Source organism: Lutra lutra, chromosome 10, assembly GCF_902655055.1.
Source record: "Lutra lutra chromosome 10, mLutLut1.2, whole genome shotgun sequence".
Taxonomy (NCBI): domain Eukaryota; kingdom Metazoa; phylum Chordata; class Mammalia; order Carnivora; family Mustelidae; genus Lutra; species Lutra lutra.
In genome coordinates this window covers 346,782-367,709 of record NC_062287.1, presented here as the reverse complement: position 1 = coordinate 367,709, position 20,928 = coordinate 346,782, and the positions used below count along the sequence as shown (strand labels likewise).

Below are 20,928 nucleotides of genomic sequence, written 5' to 3'. Positions count from 1 at the left end.
TCACAAATATTTTCTCTGATGTTGAGCCACTGTTCTTACTACATAAATTTAAAAAATGAAGTCTATGACCATTTCATTCCTGACCCTGTCAATGAGCCATCGACCCTGCTTCCCTCCTTTCCACTTCACACTAAATTAGGGTCTCAGTGCGCATGAGAACACAGTGTCAGGGGAACAAGATCAAATGCAAACGCAAGGATCCCATTTACTTCAGCACACACGTCTGAGCGCGCAGCTTTGGGGACCAGCATGGGCCGGCAGGAATGATCGTGGCTTGGCGAGAGGCCCCGGCAGCTCCGACCACACCTGCCGTCCTCACTGTCGCGGGGTCCGCACCCCAGAACCCAGCGCAGCGCCGGCCCGAGCCCGCGCCTGCTGTCAGAGCCCCTGCTCCGTCGCAGTGGAAGCGCAGCCTCTCAGAACCCGGGGCCGAGCGCGGGGGCGGGGTTGGGGGGAAGGGGATTGGTTAGGGGCACCGGCAGAGCCGAGACAGAAGTCCCCGCACTCTGCGGCGGGAGCGAGCGCGGAGTCACCCCCGTCACCGCCAGTCCCGGCCCCGGGCAGCACCCGCGCGACTTGTCACCGTCCTAGCGTCCTCAGAAGGGGGACACACGCTCGCATGTCGCGCACACCGAACTCTCCTGCTGAGCCCTCTGCCGCGCAGCCGTGGCCGCTCCCCCCGGGCTGCAGCTCGCGCTGGGGGGGCGGCCCCCGCACAGCCGGACACCCACGCCGCGAACCCACCGCTCCGCGAAAGAACCGGGCTGTGCTAGCTTAACCTGCTAACTGGGACTCTCGAAGGACAGGGAGACGCTGCACTTGGGGGATTCTTCCCTCCCCGCGGCACGGCGAACCGGGGGGTGCACAGAACACGGCTGCGCAATGCCGGTCGGGGCCCCGACGTCCCAGGACATCTAGCTGCGACGCCCGGCGCGGGGCAGGACACCCCAGTCGGGATGGAGGGACGGGGCTCACCGACCCGGGCGGCGGGGTGGGGTGGGGGCGCGCACGGACCCGGCCGGGATGGGTAGGGGGGCACCGGGCTGGACGGACCCCGACGGCGGGATGGAGCGGGGCCCGGCGCGCACAGAGCCGGGCGGCTGGGTTGGGGGTGCGAGAGCACAGACGCGGCCGGGACAGGGGCTGGGGACCGGCGCTCGCGGGCCCGGACGGCGGCGGGGAGGGGGAGGGGGCGCACGGGGCTGACGGACCCGGCCGGCGGAGTAACGGCGAGCCCCACCGCCCGTCCAGCCCCACGTCCGGGCCCCCAGGGGGCGAGCGTCCGCCGCCCAGGCCACCACCCCGGCCACCACCCCCGGGAAGGATACAGGTCGGCGGCAGGCCGGCAGCGCCCGCGGCCCAAGCGGGGGCTGAGGGGGGCTCCGTCGCGGGCGTCCGACGACTCGGGGGCCCGTCCAGCGACCACGCTCCGGGCCCCAGGCCTCCAGGCCAGCATCCTTCACCTCAGCATCGCCTCCCTCATGGCAGCCCCGGCGTCCTTCGCTTCCCCCCTCCGCTCCGTCCCTCAGGCCTCGCGTCACGGGCGCGGAGGGGTTGGCCGCGTCAGTCCCGGTTTCCGTGCAGCAGCGGTGGTGGCTGCGGTGGCTGCGGCGGCAACCTTGCCCGGCACTGGCGGAGCGGGCGGCAGCGACCCCGCCGCCGCCGCCGCCGCCGCCGCCGCCATCTTGGCAACCAACGGACGCCGCGTCCTTGGCGACGGAAACCCGGGCGCGGGGGCGGGGCGGGGCGGGGCGGGGCCAAGCGCAGGGCGACCAATAGGCGGCGTGGGCGGGGCCCGGCCTCGCGGGAACGAGTCTGCGCAGCAGCCCCGAGCGGCGTGGCGTGCGGGTTCCCGGCTGCGTCCTTACTCCCTGGTGCCGAGGGTGTTGTGCGGCTGCCGAGCGGTGGGAGGGTTGCCGCGGGGGTCGTTCAGGGTAGGAGGGTAGGGATTGTCGGTGGGACCACCGAAGCTTGTGGGGTTCGAGCTGGGGGTCTTGGGGGCGTCCGGATCCCCAGACACCGCCCCTCCCCCTGCTTGATGGGCCGCTTCCCTTGCTCTGCGTCCGCGCACCGGCCCCTCCGCGGTCTCTCTCTTGCCTTGTCCCTGCCCCCACTCGCGACGGGGCCTGCCGCGGCTGCAGCATTCGGACACAGCCGGTCGTCGCGCCGGCGGCCTGGAAGGAGTCCGTATTTAAGTCGGAGATCCCCGAGGGGGTGCGCCCACGCACAGCGCAGAGGGAAGGGCGCAAACCCGGTGACTTCCGAGCCGTCCGCGTAATGGCTTTGCAAGCGAAAATCTGAAAAAAGGCTGAAAACTGTGGTTGGAGCTCAATAGGAAATTACATATAAATCCCGACTGTGTTTCAGCCAGGTGTGTGTGTGTGGCGGGGAGAGGGGGGGACTCCCGGATTGGAAGCAGAACGCACAAACCCAATAAAAATCGCTCTCCCAGCATTGAAATGTCTCTGCCTTTGTGAACTAATTTCATTTAGAGGTCAAATAAACTTTCCCGTTGAAACTATTTAAGACAGATTTTGCAAAGTTGGATGCAGTGACCCAGATTGAAATGTCATCTGGTGACAGAGATTTTAAAGTACCACAACATACCCAGTTTTGATTGAACGCACCAAGCACATACTCAGGACAATGCCAAGAATATAGAATATATAATTTTGGCAAAGAAAGGCTAAATGTGTATACACAGACCATTAGCTATCTTGGCAAATTTTAGACGGGCCTAGCCATGGCGTTGACCTTGATTCTGTTCCTACTGTTCTCTAGGGCGTCTTTCAATCAGAGTAAGAGAAGCCGGCACTGCCAAGCGCACGCAAAAGTGAGAAGACAGGATTTGCTGGTGAGAGTAGTTAGGCATCCAGCTTTCACTGTCTTATTAGTTGGGCATTTTGTAATTACTAAGCACCTTCTTGGTTTGTTGCATGGACTGTTAGCATTAAGAAGCATGTCTTGGTTTCTCAAATGCCTAGAAATGTTCATTCATATTAATTATCCTTCATTCAAATGTTGCTTTGCAATGGTGACCAAGAAAAAGATAAATTTTAAACACAATGTTGTTAGTTTTTTAAAATCACAGTATGTTTTCTTTTAAACCTTTCAATTATTTCTTCAAAATATTAATCAAGTTTCCACATTTATTTAAGTTGTATAGTCCTAGATTTAAAAAAAGAGGGTTTAAGATTAGATATTTGGACAATAGATAATTTGAGGCATTTGTAAACTTTATCTCTTGATAGGAAAGTCAAGTATGATTCAAGCAATAAAAAAAGAATGTTACGCTAAATCTCTGTATTTTGTCAGGAGACATCTGAATTGAGTATAATGCTTAATTCTTTTGTACTTTAAAACCACAGTATAACACTATGCATATGTTAAATAATATTTTTATTTTGTAAATATTTTATTCATTCTTTTATAACATATATAATTCATTCTTCTGTTAAGGAAATGTATATTGAGCATCTAGAATGTGCCAAAGACTTTCTAGCTGCTGGGGATGCAGTGGTGAACAAAACTTCAAAATCCCTATGCTCATGAAGCTTGTATTCATTTTTCTCTCTCCCCTCCCCGCAGAATATATGAGGTAGTGAAAAGCACTCTGAGGAAAAATGGAGAACTGTAGCGGGCTAGAGACTGGTAGAGTTCTATTTTAGCGATGGTGCTCAGGGAAGGGAAAGCCTCTGATTAAAGGAAATTAGGGCAGAGTCTAAATGAAGAAAGAGGCTGCCATTCAGAGAGTCGGATGTAGAATATTACAGGCAGAGGATGCTGTTGGCACAAAAGGCTCCGAGGGCAGAATTATGTTTGCAGTGTTCATAGAGCAGCAGGAAGACACCATCTAGAACAGGGTGAGGGAAGGGAAGTGTGCTAACACAGGAGATTGGAGAACTGCTTTGGGGATGTACCTCAGGTTTAGCGGGGACTGATACGGTATTCAAGGAATCAGTGTAAAATCCAACCTCAAATGAAGAGGAAGCCCTCGGAGAGTTTTGAGCTGGAGCACAATATGACCTAAGTTAACCTTTAGAAAGAATCCCTCCAGCTACTGTAGGGAAGCTTAGACCATAGTTGATAAGACTAGACACGATGAGGCTAGTTTGAGTGTTGTTATAGTAGGTGAGAGATAATGGAGGCTGGGAGTAAGATGATGGTAATTGAGGTGCTAAGAAGTGTTCAGAATTTTATTTATTTTTAGAGATTTTATTTTTTTTGGAAAGAGAGCAAGCATAAGTGGAGGGAGGGGTAGAGGAAGAAGGAGAAGCAGGCTCCCCACTGAACCAGAAGCCCACGGGAGGCTCTATCCCAGGACCACGGGATCACGACCTGAGCCCAAGGCAGTCACATAACCGACTGAGCCACCCAGGTGCCCCAGAAGTGTTCAGAATTTTAAGCCTTGGGCTGGTAAGAGGTGTTGATGAATGGTTGTGGCAAGGGGGTGAAATGGTTGTGTTTCATGTGAGTGAAAAAAGAATTAAATGTGACTTTGTGATTTGGGGCAGGACCAATTGGATGAAGGGTACTGCCACGTACTGAGATGGGGAGGAACAGGTTGAAAGTGGAAGGAGTAAGATTTGGGCTTCAGACATGAGCTAGGGAGGAGATGCCTAGTAGACATCTAAGGTCATTAACACCCCTCATAAATTGTTAACGATGTTCTGTTTACAAAAGAAACAATAATAACCCCTTTGTGGTTACAAAGCATGTCCATATAACTTGCCTAACTTGAATACTGTGATAACCTTGTAAGTTATGCAAAGCAGCCTGTGAGGGACCATTTTCTGAGCTTTCACTTTCATCTTGGCTGAGACCAATTTTTTTCCATCTTCTGCTGAAGTATTTTCTTGCTCCAGTAAGAATTTCCTGGATTTGTTTCTGGGAAAGCTATGAAAGGACAAAGAATTTTAACATCTGGCTGATTTAAAATTACAAAATCCTGCCATATTCATTACAGTTTCGTAAGACTTCAACCACAGATTAAAGCTAAGTGCTCATCAATGCCTCATACAGATTATAAAGGTCATTGATGGTGTCATTAATGTTAGAACCACATTACAGATCAAGTCAAATAGTAGGAATAATGGTCACCCCTGCTTTCTCCCAGGCACCGTGCTGAGTGCTTATGTATGTTAAATCACTGATTCCCCAGCATAAACCTCATTCTACAAAGGAAGTAGTTAAGCCATAGTGACATTAGATCTTTGCACAAGATCCCAGAGCAAAGGCGTGGCAGGAACAAGATTGGAACCCAGACAGTTGGTCTCAGAGCCAATCCTCCCAGCCAGTTCAGGCTGTCCCCTGGAGAAACTGTGAGAGTAAGAGGAATAGCATTTGGGTGTAATAGTGGGTGGTGAAGAAGGACCATCAGAGAATACATAATTGTTTGAAGATTTTATCTTATTTTTTATTTTTATTTTTTATTTATTTATTTATTTTTTTAAGAGAGAGATCACAAGTAGACGGAGAGGCAGGAGAGAGAGAGAGAGAGAAGGAAACAGGCTCCCCAGTGAGCAAGAGAGCCTGACGCGGGACTCGATCCCAGGACCCTGAGATCATGACCTGAGCTGAAAGCAGAGGCTCTAACCCACTGAGCCACCCAGGTGCCCTGTTTGAAGATTTTAATTCATTAATCAGCATGGGAGTGCCGACTGTGCCCGTCAGCATTATCAGCCCCAGAGACACTATGTGCCGTTGGTGCCCAGTAGTTCTCCGTCTGGGAAAGGGAGTGGAGAACGTAATATCTGGAACAGGGAGCAAGACTCAGGAAAGGTTTGGATCCTTTTATTTTATTTTAATATAGTGAATATTGAGGCGTGTGTATATAATGAAAAGAAGGAATCATGAAAGGGGGTTCTTGGGGACTCATTACTTTCATTGATCTATTAGCTCTCAGAGAGCGGGAATTTTCAGTAATAGTTCCCTGACATTCAGAGTTTCTGAAGTTTTAGTAACACAGACATAAAACATACAAATCAGAGTCCTAGATATTTGGCATTTATGTGATTAATATGACCATCACTGATAGCTAAATTCAGGGAGAAGCTTGCTTTATACTGAGTTAGGTGTCCAGGATGTCCACATTGATTAAATTTCTGCTTAGTGTTTTGTAAAAACAATTTCAATATAACATTCTTCCTACTCCATCATTCATGTCTACTTCCTTACTATTTTATGCAAACTGGTTTACAATTATTGAGGGATATTTTATCAAAGGTGTTTTTTTTCCAAAACCCCCCAAAACCCAACTCATAAACATTAGATGGGCTTCTAAATTCATGCTTTATCTATTAGCTTATTTACCTAGTTATTGCCTGTATTCTAACAGCAGGCATACAGTCATTAAAAAAAAGGTTGGTATAACTTGAAAATGACAGGATCCCTACAGGCTACCTTGTTTTTTCATACGAGGGGTGTTGTTTCAAACGAGGGCATGGAAACCAGTAAGTATTGGCTTCTGTTTTTGTTGAACACCTTCCAGAAGGTTTTAACTGCAGACTCTATGCACTGCAGCTCTTTCCACAGAGAGCAGACTGATACTTGAAGAAGTTTTTCATTTCTCCAAGAAGAATACGATGTATCTTCCGCAAGCTTCACTTTTATTCTTAAATACATTTATTTTTATTTGTGGAGAAGTTACACAAGGTACCCGTGTACATCATTCTACGGTAAGAATTTCAGCAATATTGTTTTAGCTAGCAAGTGTGATTATGTTGTTTTCAAGATATACTAGAAGTTTGAATATAATTGTGGAAAAATTAAAGAGTTTAATTAGAAATGCTGAGACGGCTTAAATGAGATTATTTTTAAACTTAAGAAACCATAAACTGAGGACTGACACTTAACACATGGCTAATGAAAAAAATTTTAAAGAAATTATAGGCTTAGGTTAAAAACTAGCCAGCAACTTTTGGGTTAACTGTGATAAGAAACTATCTGATAGGTAATAAAAAATTCAGTTTGCTATTTTAAAAAATGAGTATTTTATAAACATTTGTATTTCAAATACAGCCTTGTGAACGGTTACCTAGGAAATTAGAGACTTATTTAAAACAATGTCACTGTGAGAGCTAATAAGGTGTACGCAGTACTCTGGTAGATGGGGATTTGAATCTGTACATATTCAAATATTGGTTTATAATTTTAAAATGTTATACAATGTATTTACCATAGTATAAATACGAAAACCCAAAGTTCCAAGGTTGAAGAAAGAATAAATTTTAGGAAAGCCACACAAAATAACATGATTCTCTAAAATACTAAAAATTTAAAAACCTTATTTCGATCTGAAAAAATGTGGTTGTCACCCACGTGTTTGAAAACATCTATATGCCACTTATTACAGGAGGAGAGGGGAAAGAGCAAGAAGTTAAAAATAGGTCAATGTAACAAAATGGCAGCGTCTTTTTGGGACAAATATCTTCTATAATATGATTAGCTCTTTACCTTTTCCTCAATAACCAGGTCAAAGGAAGGTAAAGCTTGGTACTATTTTCTTTTAATAGCAGTTATTTAAATCTGTGTGACTTCTACCAAAGAGTTTTTTCATATTGGAAAACCACTATTTACCAACAGAAATAAATACGTTTGGAATGGCAGCTGTGGTTGACTTTCCAAGATGACATCTGTTGCTGATTTTGCAAAGCAAAATTCCGTGGTTGTTTTTTCTTTCTTTCTTTTTTTTTTTTTTTTTACTGTTGTCATTGATATGTTTCCAATCAGTGAGAACTTGACCTTTCAAATCTGTAGCTAGCTAGCGTATTGCCTTCCTCATACCCCTCCCCAAGGCCCCAATTCTTTTTTTTGTTTTTTAATTTTAATTTTAATAAACATATATTTTTATCCCCAGGGGTACAGGTCTGCGAATCGCCAGGTTTACACACTTCACAGCACTCACCATAGCACATACCCTCCCCAATATCCATAACCCCACTCCCCCCTCCCAACCCCCCTCCCCACATCAACCCTCAGTTTGTTTTGTGAGATTAAGAGTCACTTATGGTTTGTCTCCCTCCCAATCCCATCTTGTTACATTTATTCTTCTCCTACCCCCTTAACCCCCCATGTTGCATCTCCTCTCCCTCATATCAGGGAGATCATATGATAGTTGTCTTTCTCCGATTGACTTATTTCGCTAAGCATGATACCCTCTAGTTCCATCCACGTCATCGCAAATGGCAAGATTTCATTTCTTTTGATGGCTGCATAGTATTCCATTGTGTATATATACCACATCTTCTTTATCCATTTGTCTGTGGATGGACATCTAGGTTCTTTCCATAGTTTGCCAAGGCCCCAATTCTTAACAGCTGCCGGCAGAAAATCCATTTGGCATAGACATGTAGATCTCTCAGGGAACCTTTTTAGTCCTGGTTAAGGAACTTCAGACTGCCAGATAGATGCCTGGAGGAGGGACTCCTGGGCAAGGGAATGCACCAAAGTTCAAGGTCAAGGCCACGGAGCCACTACTGAAAGTAGACCCTAAACATATCCTTTAGGAATTGGAGAAGAAAAAGGCAGAGCAAAAATACTGAATTAACATATACTTTTTATTCTTACCTAAAATTTACCCCTAAGGCTTATTTGTGGAAGTTTAACTAACCCGTTCATTGTCGTTTTCTTTTCTAACAATCATCCTTGTGTACGTCCTGAAATGTCATCTTTTCCATGTGCTCTTCTTATTACTTTTGTCTATGGAACGTACTTCATATATTGTTTTCTTATTTCTATTTTTTTTAATGTAAAGGATTCTCCATCAGTGAACGTTGTAGAAGGTGTATCTGATGCAAAAGATGGGAGTAAAAGTGATGATACTCTTTATAAGGGAGACTGTGAGGAGTCATGTGATGATAAAATTAAAATCACGCGAGAAGAAAAACATTTTATGTGTAGTAAGTATTAAAAATGACAATTATAAGGGTATATGGTTTATTATTTCTAGGGTATACATAGAAGGAAATAGACCTTAGCTTTGTTTGGGTCATTTTTTAAAAATTTAAATTCAGTTAGTGTCCTTAGTTTCACATGTGGTGTCCAGTAATTCATCAGGTGCGTGTGACACCCAGCCTATCATGTGCCTTCCTTGATGTGTTTGGGTCATTTTATATATATATCTTGATCACCCTAGGCCGGAGGTTTTCTGTGTTCGGCACATAGTAGGTGCTTAGTAAATATTTCGTGAGTGAACAAATGGATCCTTCTAGTATGCAGCCTTGTGGCACCTGCTGCCCGAAGAGGGCAGAGGGCACCGAGGGCGTGTTGTCAATCTGCCAATGGCTATTTTCAATCTTCCCTCTGAGCCACTAGGAAGTTGCACCTTAGTTTTGAGGAGGAATAGCTGCTCCAATAGGTCTATTACAAATTTATGTAGCAAACCATAAAAACAGACGTGCAAAGTCTTGATTTTTGTTTAAAACTATTCAGCAACAGTGCAGGAGTTTCCAGGGTCTATTACCTGTGAGATGTAAGAAAAGGGATCAGCGAGGGAGGGGGTGATGCTCAGGGCTAGCTCCTCCAGGGGGCACGTCCTAGGCCAGACTATGGGCTGCAACAGCAGCGTCTGTGGTTTCTCAAGCTGGTGATTGAGTGGCCCGTGTGTCCCTTAGGACAGATGTCTGCATCCAGGAAGAATCTAACAGAAAGCGAGAGACGGAAAGTACAAAAGAGGGATGAAGCTGGGGTATTAACGATTCTGCTATGAGAGTGAAAATCAGGAACACAGAAATAAAGTCATCATTCAATACTATGTAGATGTTTTTGTTGTAAAGGACATTGTCACCGTGACTGGTCTGGGAAGTATGAGTCCTGGATGCACAGCTACCGATTTTGAGGGTTGTGTTGGAGAGAACGTCTTTGTGGAGGAAGTACAGGTTGAATGTGCAGGGACGTCACAGCGGCTGCTCTCCAGTGATTCGGGTTACCTGTACTGCCCTGGCAACCCTTCTAAGAATATGATTGCTTTAAAATAAAAAATATTTTAAAAAAGAAAAATATACAAGAAATATACAGTAAAAGTTCAATCAGAAACCAACCAACTGAAACTTGAGCTAAGACTTAGTATTGGTGTGTATTTGTGTTTGCTATTTGTTTGTGTGAAAATATACAGCATGAATACAACAAATTAAGAGAAAGATGTATTTTGAACATTAACTTGCATGATATGGATTATTGCTTTTTATGTTCTTATGTGGTAAGAATGGAGAACTTCTAGACCTCCTGCTTTTCTATCTCTCATCTTATGAAGTGAGAACTAATATTCAGAATGTTGTCCCTCTGTTACATGAGCTTAAATTACCTGGGGGTCAACTAAACTATTAGAACAGTTTCATTAAAATGCACTAAGACAGTTGTTTTCTTTGTTAATCCCGAGTTAACTGAAAATTATACTAACTGGAGTCTTTAGATAGACTGAGATATTATTGTGTCTACATATTTATCCCAAATCACATAAAATTCAGGATCTTTCTTTCACTCTATTCTCTCTACCAATCTAATATTTAGCAAACACTTTTCATTATGATTTAAGGAAATTTGCAAAATTCTATTGTTTCCTACACCCGGAGTACCAAAAAGCTGCTGAGAAATATGATGGACGAGCAACAGAGTTCCTTGGATTATTTATCCAATCAGGTACGGATCCGCGCGGCCGCCTTGTTGGGGCACCTGTTGCCCACGCGGTCAGAGGCCCAGCGGCCTCCTTCCGTAGCGCGTTCAGGTCCGGACGCGTGTTCAGGACCTCCTCCGGTAGAGGCATGGCAGCAAGGCTCAGGCAGACAAGGAGCCCGTGCTGGGAGGAGAACAGGCAGACGCAGGCCCTAAGTGGCACCCCGCACCCCCGCCCGGAGCCCCACCAGGTGCGAGCAGGGAGCTGGCAGGGCCAGGCTGGGGGCCTGCAGGGCTGTTCACCGGCTGGGGCGGGGCCCATGCGGGCCACACCTGCAGGGACCCTGTTGGCTTTGCTGCAGGGACGGGGGCCACGGTGGAGGGCAGGGGCAGTGGGCATCATTACAGACTGCGGAGCTGGGGTTGTAAGAGGCCGGGGGAGACCCGCTGTAGAATTCAGCGGAAGGGGTTTTGTTTGAGTACAGAATGCTTAAAGGTGCGCGTGTGTTCAGGTTAACGAGCTCACGAACCGGGTCCTCCTCCTGACCACAGAAGTCCTCCGAAGGCAGCTGGAGCCTTTTCCTCACAGGCCGGTGCAGTCACATGGTGAGAACTTTGCTGTTTCAGACTTTTCCCAGTCGCCTTTAATTGCTTCAAGTTTCCCTGCGGGGCGGGCGCCTTTGGAGGACACGTTTACAAGCACAGCTTGCTTTACCAGACAGACTGGGGGAGTCCTACCTGGCAGGGCAGACTCCGGTCCCAGCAATGAGCTGTCCTCAGCTGGGAAGGTTTTCCAGCTCCTGAAGGCCGGCGCTCCGCCAAATGTTCCTCCCGGGCCTGTTGCAAACCCCACGGTTTCAGGGACGTCCTTCCTGGGCTGACCTACGTTTCATTCATGATTAATCTTTAGTTAGAAGAAGGTTTCAGGTTCTTTCCACGTGTACAGAGTATTTTTGATCTGTTGCAAGTACTTCAGATTGGAACGTAAAATTTGAAAAGAAAAAGAAACTTAAAGACAGAAATGAAGTGGCATGTAGAGCTTTTTGTATAAAAATATAGTATAGTAACTCCTAGAGGCCTGGGTTTCTAAGGAAAATACTGTATCATATCTTATAAATATGAATTTCTAACAGAGCTCCGAGTAAGTAAATATTGTTGAGGGCTAGGGTATGGTCTTTCTTCTTCACAATGGGAGGAAATAAACAATTGCTGAGAATCTCCAAAGTGTCAGGTGTGAGACGGGCACTTCCATGTGTTATTTTATTTTACATTGGTTTGTTGTGCCTCATGTAGTTAGGAGTGTGGGCTCCGCGGCTGAACCGCCCGCCTTCCACTGCCTCGTGCAGTTTCCGTACCAGCAAACCGGCGAGAGCACTTACCTCCTGCAGTTGTTGCAAGGATTACATAACCAAGTGCCGGAAAAGCTCTTCAAATATTGCCTGGTGCACCGTAAGAGGACGTAAGGCTTTGCTGTGAGGATGGCCATCATCAGAGGAGGAGCACGCAGCCCAGAAAAAGCTAAAGAGTATGCTCACGTTTATTTGGGTGGCGATGGGGCAGCGTGTTCCCACCCAGACCAGTCCTCTGCTGTGAACACCTACCCTGTCTCTGAGTGTGAGCTTCTGTACAAATGTCTCTTTGCAATTCAGAACAAAGGCGACAAATCCATGTCTTCTGGAAATAAAGAGGGAAGCAAACAATGGTTAACAGCTGATTTTTGCTACATAACATTTCCTGAATAAGTACTGTTTGCCAGGCACTGTGCTTTCTATTATGCCCCACTATGAAATCACCAGAGTAACACGGTGAAGTAGATAGTACTGTTACAATGAGAGAAGAAGAAAGGGGGTTGCGTGACCTAGCTACGGGTTCTTGGGTTCTTGGCTGAGAAGGAATAGGGCTCAGACTCTCACCCAGCCTTCTGGTTTTGGAGTCTCAGGCTCGCATGTGTTTGTTTCTCCAGGTAATTAGCAGTGTAAGGGTTGCGTTTATTTTATTACATTTATAAAAGATACTACAAAGTATCTTAGAAGAAAATGTAATATCCATATCTGCATAATACGCTTACAGTCCCCTGGGAAGTGGGATCTTTGCAGAGGATGGTTACCAAGTATTCCAGTCCTAACTGTTGGCTTCAGAGCAGGCTCTGGCCTCAAGCACAACTTCTTGGTGGAGAGAGTGATTTCCCTGTCCTCTCACTTCGGCCCTTATAATGGCAGTTCCCCTGTAGTGTCTCTGAAGTTTCCAGTGGTCAAGGATGTGTTACTTTCGTTAATCTATGTATTCATTTAGGTTTCTCCTTCCCATTCATATAGATTTTCTTTACACATTATGCCCCCCAAAGAAGGCTAGATTCTGGAAAGAGCATTATTTATTGGGTGAGAGAATATGTAACTATAAAGTATATTAAATAAATGTGGCTTCCAAATGAACACTAGAGCAGTATGGAGTGCTAATCACTGACAGCAATGTTATTAGGGAAGGGTTATAGCAGAATGAATTCCTTAATCCCATTTCTTGCATGTATTTTCTCCTGATTTCTAAAATTAAAATCACTTTTCATTTCTAAGAAGTTAAAATCATCATATCATTAATGGAAATTATAATTTCAGATAGCACTGTCCGATCTCTCCAGTAAACTGATTAAGTCTTAAATGTGTCCTTGAAAATACCCTAACTCACTGATTTTACCTTTCTAGGTTTAGATTGTACGGATATTAAAGATACCATTGGTTCTGTCACCAAAACCCCAAGTGGTTTGTATATAATCTACCCGGAAGGATCTAGTTACCCATTTGAGGTAAAGTTTTCCCTTTATCATATGAAACAGGATAAGCAGCCAATCTACTTACTTAACATAAAGAATTCAATTGTTTCAATATGTTTTTCTTGAAATTTTTCATACAAATGGGTAGAAGTTCCAGTTGCAAATTTCAGTTTTCTGAAATTCTTTGCCCAAACCAGGAACCTGTGAAATAGCTTGAGAGTCTTTCCCTTTTCCGTTTGAGGTTACATGTTTGTGCTCTTTGAAAGAAATCCATTCGATGTTAAGAGCTTATATTGTCTTCGCAGTAGGCAGAAGCGTGCACACAGATGCTTGCTTTAACTGCTGTGGGTATCAGAAAGTAGTGCGCTCTGCCACGGAACATGCTACAGGAACTTTGATTTCCCTTTCTACAGCTGAAGGTGACAAATGATTTTATGTGATTATATAAGACATTAATAATTATAAAAAAACCTTTCACTAAAGTTTGAGACAGATTGAGAAAATCTTTTTTTAAATCAAAACCATTTTTAAATTAAAACCATCTAGATAAATTACCCTCCTGTCTACCTTTAGTAGTCCTGTGTTATGCTTTCTGGAAGAGACTTCTATCAGAAATTACTGCTACTGACAGGATATATATAATATCATAGTATAATATTAACCTAGTAGTACACATACAATAACATGGAAATTATATATAATTTTTCCCGATTACTCTTTGATGCATAAGGAAGTTTATGATGTTACTATCACACCTTACTGATACTCTCATCACACAATAAAGTGATTTTTCTCCTGAGTAGATACTATCACTTTCTCATCCCGAAATTACTAAATTATTTATTTATTTTTTTACTACCGTTATTTTATCATCTATTGCTAACATGTCCAAAAATTGGGGTTTAGGTGGGAAATAATTTTAAAATTACCTAACCTGCTTCACCTACAGATTCAAAAATGAGCCTGAACATAGGTGGAGAGGGAAGGCTTCTAATTTTGTCAAGAGTGGGAAGCACAATTACCTTTCCAAGTCGTGGGAAGGTGTTATTCCCTTACTTTCTCCACACTGCCTTTCTGCGTGTGCAGGGAGTTTCAGATGAGGATGCTTGCTTGGGTTTTCTTCCCAGGTCGCTTCTCTGGGTCTGTTCAGCTGTCCTCTCGGGGCATTGACAGGTGCAGCCAGAAACACCTGGCGAGGTGGGGGCACAGGTCACACTTTCCGTGTGCAGCTTCCAGTCTGCACACGGGCCCTGGGCTGTTGGAGAAAAGAGTAATCAAAGACAGGTGCACGGGCATATTTAATGGACGCTTAAAAAAGCAGAGTTTTCACTGAAGGGAGGGGTTAATCTGCAGATACCTCATTCTGCTACAGCAGACCTGGTAGCATTACCGCTCACCTGAAAAATACCACAGCATTGAGGAATACGAGAGTCCGACGCTTCGCATGTGAGCGGATGGATGGCTGCCCCAGGGACTGTGATCCGCTTAACCACGCATTTGCTTAAAACACACAGCATTATTTCTAGAGATTTACATATGAATACATGAGGCCCACACAGCTACACTGGAACTTTCAGTGGGACACTCTTCCCGTTCTCTAGGCTTAAGGGTGAAGCATGAGTTTTATGTCAACAAATGAAGAAGATGGTATATAATTGTTGTCTTTTCTGGGTCTGTTTTAGGTAATGTGTGATATGGATTACCGAGGAGGTGGATGGACTGTGATACAGAAAAGGGTTGACGGGATCGTTGATTTCCAAAGGCTCTGGTGTGATTATCTGGATGGATTTGGTGATCTTTTAGGTTGGGTTTTAATTCTCCTCTTTTTTTTCTTCTTTTTGGCATGAGACCTGCGTACTGTACCTCTGTTGGTCACATCATTAGCAAAAACAGCATATCCTCTCTCTCAAATTACTTTCTCTTCATTCATATTACTTAGAACGAGTGGGTCTTCGTCTGGGATCTGGAAATCCTTATCTTTAGATTGGCACTGAGTGAAAGTTCTAACCTGGGTATTTATTAAGTATTTACTCTGTCCCTAGCAGAATTCCAGTAGATGCTCAACAACTATTTGTAGAATGAAACACTGAATGGGTGGGCTGGGCTGTCGTGAACCTTGAAATGTTTGCCCTGAGTGGTATGTCTCTGCAAAGGGAGAATTGAGGAGCACAGCAGTACAAATTCAAATGACATGACCTGGGAGTAATAGTTTATAAAAATATCAGTAAAACCCCCTGTGCTCAACAGTTGAAAACTATACACCCCGAGGGCATTGTGAAATCTGTTCACATTATGCCGCATGACAGCATTACTTTCGCTGGCAGATGGGAATGCCAGGACGTCCGAACACTGCAGAATTTTAACTTTGTTGGAAGTTTTGCAGGAGATTTTGACCACTTTCATGCTTAAGTGCTTATCTTAAGTTACTGTTCTAATTTAAAAGCTGTAACATCCCGTAATAACATCATCCAAGGATTTAGTAAGCGGCAGTGTCAGTTCTCTTGCTACAATCCCAACCGCACACTGATGATTTTAGAAAGGAAGTCACATGTCATAAAGTGTTACGAAGGCGGCTGGTTAAGATACTGTATGTTCTCAGTGTTGCCTCTAGTTTTCTGGCAAGGGCTACCTCCTGATTTCAGTAGCCCTAGATCTACAGGCTCTGAATTGTCATCCTTCTCACTTGGTGCTTATTTCTAAGGAGAAATTATCTGAGTTTTGAGACAAAGGTCATCAGGCAGGTATATCTCAGGGGAACAGGCTGTACTGGGTATAGTTTAAAAAATAAATTTGGGATTAAGGAAAATACATTGTAAACTCAAATTAGGGGTTGGGTAGAGGGGCAAGATGGTGAGGACACGTATAATGGAGTGTCATGGACTGGAGACACCAAGTGGTCCATTCCCCTTCCTTCCTGTCCTTCAGGGCAATTTTCACTTCCTAGAGGGTGTGCAGTTAGAGCACCCCCGTCAGCCCTGCTGGGGAACTTGGCATCTTACCCAGGGTTTCCACGGTGTGAGTGCTGGTCACTCCGCCCCTAACTCTCCAGAGTTGGCTTCCTCTAGACCTGTCCTTCCTTCAGTCACCTCAGGATTCATTGGGGGAAAGTATGTCAGAGCAGAGGCCATGCCAAGGTGTGCAGGGGGAGGTCCAAAGCCCGAGGCTAGACCATGCAGGGAGCATGCTGTCCCAGCCCCGAGTTTCCTCATTCTTCCTGGAACGCATTTTCATTCACCACATGACATGACATGATTATTCACTGGAAGCCGACACGCTGCATTCTAGCGAAGAAACGCTTATTCACAGGGCATCATTCTGAAAGACAGAAAAAGTAATTTCAACTGAGCGTGTTCAGGAAATGTTTCCTTAGGAGCTGCTGATTTGGAGGTTGAAACTCAACATTTATGGGCACACATCATTTTGTTACCTGCCATAATATTTCAACAGCTTTTTTGTTGACATACCTTGAGGTAAATCTTGAAATTTTCATTTGTCATTAAGTGGATTTTTGAGTTTATTTTGGTGAGATAAAAATAAAATAGTCTAGTTACCCCAGTCTGGTAAAGTAGAAGTGGGAGGACTGTTTGTGTGTGCGTGTGTACATACACACATAATACATATGCTTACATATACACGCACACATTGCGTACTGCATGTATACATACATATGGATGCATATACAAATACATATATATCTATATATATTTTGTAAATTAGGCAAACACTGATAACTTGAGCGAGGACCATCTAGTCTCTCAAATAATCTAGGTGAGCCACTTCAGTGTTAAAAACTGAACAACAGCAAACACTCAATGATGAAGGTTATTCTAAGTTGTATTAAAATATGTAAAAAACCTTTTTTTTTAACAGGCGAATTTTGGCTAGGACTAAAAAAGATTTTTTATATAGTAAATCAGAAAAATACCAGTTTTATGCTGTATATTACATTGGAATCGGAAGATGACACCGTTGCTTATGCGTCATATGATAACTTTTGGCTAGAAGACGAAACAAGATTTTTTAAGATGCACTTAGGACGGTATTCAGGAAATGCTGGTAAGTTTTTTATTCCCCAGATCATGCAGGATATTTAAATACAGCTGACTCAGTAACAGGCAAAGACAAAGTAATGCGTTTCTCTTGGTCTAGGACACATAACTGGTAACGAGCAGATTAGAAAGAAGAAAACTCAGTTTTGAAGCCCTGCTGTGACCACTGAACTACCCCATGATTTTGAAGAGCTTCTACTCTTTAAAACTTACTTTCCATGTGTGGCTGCAGTTGACTTTTTGGGAGAGTGAGTGGGCCAGGCTGGGAAGGAACGCTGACGTTTTCATGTTCTGACAGGCTGGCGTTCAGAAATGGTAGAGTGTCAGAGCTGATCTCCATTCTTCTCACTTTCCAGCTGAAAAACCTGAAAGGTCAAGGGACTTGCCCACGAGTCCCAGCTTGTCACACCTGAGCCAGGGCAAGAAGCCAGGTTGATGGAACAACTAGATTACTGGGTTATTTTCCTCCCACTATACTTTGGTGCATCTACTCATTTCCAAATAAATGTAATTCTTCATGTCAAATTTATGATTCGATGCTGAGATCTTAAATTTGAGTTCATACCAAATTCAACTCTCCTAATTTACTCATCGTGGCACTTGTTTATTGTGTATATTTACAAGTGAGATACGTTCCCAGTTCTTTAACTGAGTACAATACAGTGGGAGGATAAAGAACACCAAAAACTTGGAATACTGAGTATCGACAGAGCTTTGGGGGTTCACAGAGGGAGAGGAGGATCCCAGCTGACTGATCCCGGAAGGGTAGTTTCTAACGAGGAGTAATGTGAAATTCAACGTGGGGAGGTTTTTCAAAAGTAACACTACTGCAGAACCGATTCAGGAAGCGTGGGCCCAGGTGTTTGTATCCACAGACGGAGATGGTGGCATCCTTGTTCTTGATGCCACTGATCTGTACTTGGAAGAAGGGACGGGCTTTCTGGCCAACAGATGTTGGCAAAGACAGCTGCTTGAGCCAAGCACCGAGGGAGGAAAACGGCTGAGCGTGAGGGAGGGCTGGGCAGGCTTGGGGTCCCTGACACCCAAAGGGGGCTTAGCCTTGGGATATTAGGTGACAGTCTGAAATTCCAATCTCAGTATAGAAGGAAAAGTTTCGAGAGTTACAGTATGTGGTTTTTCATGCTGCATCTGTAAAAGAGGAAAACTCAGTACGGACCCTGTTATGTTAGGAGACGTTTCTGTGGGTTTCTCTATGGGACGAGGGTCTTGAGGATACGATTTATAACGGCACAAGTTTTTTCGTCACAGAGCCCTCAGACTTGCTCTCAGAAAATACTCTGCATTTTCCCAATAAGGTGAAGGGACTTTGAACAGATGATCACGTAATCCAATCGAGATAAAGAAAAGGTGTTGGTAGAACATAAAGATAGAAACACAGATAAAACTGGGGGGGGGGGTTACGTGTGAACAGGTGCATGGTGGAGGTGAGCTGCACATTTGATTCTGACCTCAGAGCAAAGATAGAAATACGAAATTTGAACATTGGAACAACACAGTTGTTGTTCCAAGAGCACAAATATTCTGGATTCTAAAACTTGAGAGAGCTTTCTTTGGGTTCTCAGAGAAAACAGTGTCATGTTCTAAGTATTCTCTCACAGGAAACATGGCAGTGAGTTTTCCTGGGCTGGTTCTTAAAAATGGACCTGTGCATTATGATATATTATATTATAGTATTATTTTTTAAGGATTTTATTTGTAAGTCATCTCTACACCCAATGTGGATTTGAAAGCACAGAAATTATAGAAATTATTCTTTTCCCTAAATTATTATTTCTTTTCCCTAAATTAACCAAGTACCATATGACCCTTTCCCAGAGAATGACAGGTTTCTACAGCATCATTTTTGGCCTCACCGATCTGACTCTGTCTCCAGAGCCAAAGTTCCGGCTGGATTGTGATTTTATATCAAATATCCACTGACAGACGCCTGTCCTGCTGCAGAACTCATTTCCAGATTCTGCTATACCGCAGTCTGGAGGAGAGATTTTCATACCGATACGCGGTAGAAAATAACTGAAACCTTAGCTCTAGATGCGAAGCTCTGTAACACCAGGTTGGGTAAAAGTCAGTTGAAAGGACAAGAAGTACGTCTGAGTGTACTCACGCAAACAAAATCTGTTTTACCCAGGCGATGCCTTCCGGGGCTTCAGAAAAGAAGAAAACCAAAATGCCATGCCTTTCAGCACGTCGGACGTGGATAATGATGGCTGTCGCCCCGTGTGCCTGGTTGGGGGTCAGTCCGTGACAAGCTGCAGTCACCTGAGGAACAACACCGGCTGGTGGTTCAGCCAGTGTGGGCGAGCGAACCTGAACGGCATTCATCGCTTCCCCGGAAAACCGCTTGCGGCTGGAATCCAGTGGGGCACCTGGACCAGAAACGACTCACCAGTCAGGATTAAATCTGTTTCAATGAAGATCAGAAGAACTTACAAGCCTTATTTTAAGTAATCTCCTTTCCAACTGTGTGTATTGCGTAGATATTTTTGATAATACAGAAGGGATTTTACGTGGTTTCTCTTTTTTACTGTTTCAAACATTTCAGCCAAAATTTGACTATAGATGACATCTAGGTGTTAAGGGTTTAATTAGAAATCTTTACTTTTGTAGAGTTTTATAAAACATGGCTCAATGTATGCTTTTACTACTAAGTGCATTAACAATCCGTAATAAAATTTGTTTTAAGGGAATTTCACCTTGTCCTCCTGGAGTCTACTGTCCTTTCAAAGAATTGTCCCTTCTCTTCAAAGCACACGTACTATAGTAGATGGTTAGGAAAATAGAAGAGAGCATCACAGTTATTTCTGTATTCTTTGGAAACACTTAACTTTATAATCCACAGATAATTTCTACTGAAGGCTGATATAAGGTATGACTGTGCAGGCTAATATGTATATCCAGCTTAAAGACTACTATTTCCAGGTGGTTCCACAATATTTTATAGGTAGTAAGAGTTTACTGCACAAAGAAAGTCCTTTTTTTTCATTTCACTGTGGCTAATAATTTTACTCTAGTTTGCAGTAAACGTACTGCACGTGTAGACCCTTTATATCCTGTGTGAAGCCAGCGGGAATGGCAGCAACTTCACTAAGTGAAGAACAATGGAGAAAGCCGCGACTCAGAGGTCTAGAGGTAGCTCTGGGAACAAGCTTGTCCGTCCACTTTTTCCACTGAGTTGGAAGAGCTGGAGAGGTCAGTCTTCCACGGAACTCCGGCAGGGAACATCCTGAGCCGAGCGCCCGTCATTGATGAAAAGACGAGCGAGACAAGAGTCGGCACTGAACTGAAACAAACGTGGTCCAGCGTGACACACCGCGGTGGGATGCGGACTGGGTTAGAAATACATGTGAGGATGTAGGTCAAGGGGAGACATCAGCCCACACAGGGCTGAGCTTGATCAGGATGGAGAATCTGATCTGAGCTTAGGGACGGGCAAAACTGGCAGGGTCACCATGCAAGATGGCTTTCGCGCGACCACCTCTC

The 20,928-nt window shown here is 44.5% G+C and overlaps 2 protein-coding genes across 4 annotated transcripts in view; one reads left to right on the top strand and one right to left on the bottom strand.

The window, feature by feature from the left end:
* Positions 1–1,687, bottom strand: part of CEP126 (centrosomal protein 126) — a 92,988-nt gene extending 91,301 nt beyond the window's left edge. Inside the window, exon 1 of the mRNA XM_047691602.1 lies at positions 1,329–1,687. Within this exon, the coding sequence (XP_047547558.1) occupies positions 1,329–1,456 (128 nt within the window). The 5' untranslated portion in view covers positions 1,457–1,687. The remainder of the gene's footprint in view (positions 1–1,328) is intronic.
* A 130-nt stretch (positions 1,688–1,817) lies between these two features.
* ANGPTL5 (angiopoietin like 5) lies at positions 1,818–20,117 on the top strand. Of its 3 annotated transcripts, none has more exons than XM_047693900.1 (9): positions 1,818–1,934; positions 6,523–6,677; positions 8,756–8,900; positions 10,535–10,638; positions 11,124–11,217; positions 13,311–13,411; positions 15,061–15,181; positions 17,249–17,434; positions 19,577–20,117. In XM_047693900.1, exons 2-9 carry the CDS (start codon positions 6,585–6,587, stop codon positions 19,894–19,896), a joined length of 1,164 nt encoding a protein of 387 aa, XP_047549856.1. In that variant the 5' UTR covers positions 1,818–1,934; positions 6,523–6,584; the 3' UTR covers positions 19,897–20,117. The 3 variants fall into 3 exon arrangements, with proteins under 3 accessions (XP_047549856.1, XP_047549855.1, XP_047549857.1); XM_047693899.1 differs by having other exon boundaries at positions 1,818–2,371; XM_047693901.1 differs by lacking the exon at positions 6,523–6,677 and having other exon boundaries at positions 1,818–2,371.
* The last annotated feature ends 811 nt before the right edge of the window (positions 20,118–20,928 follow it).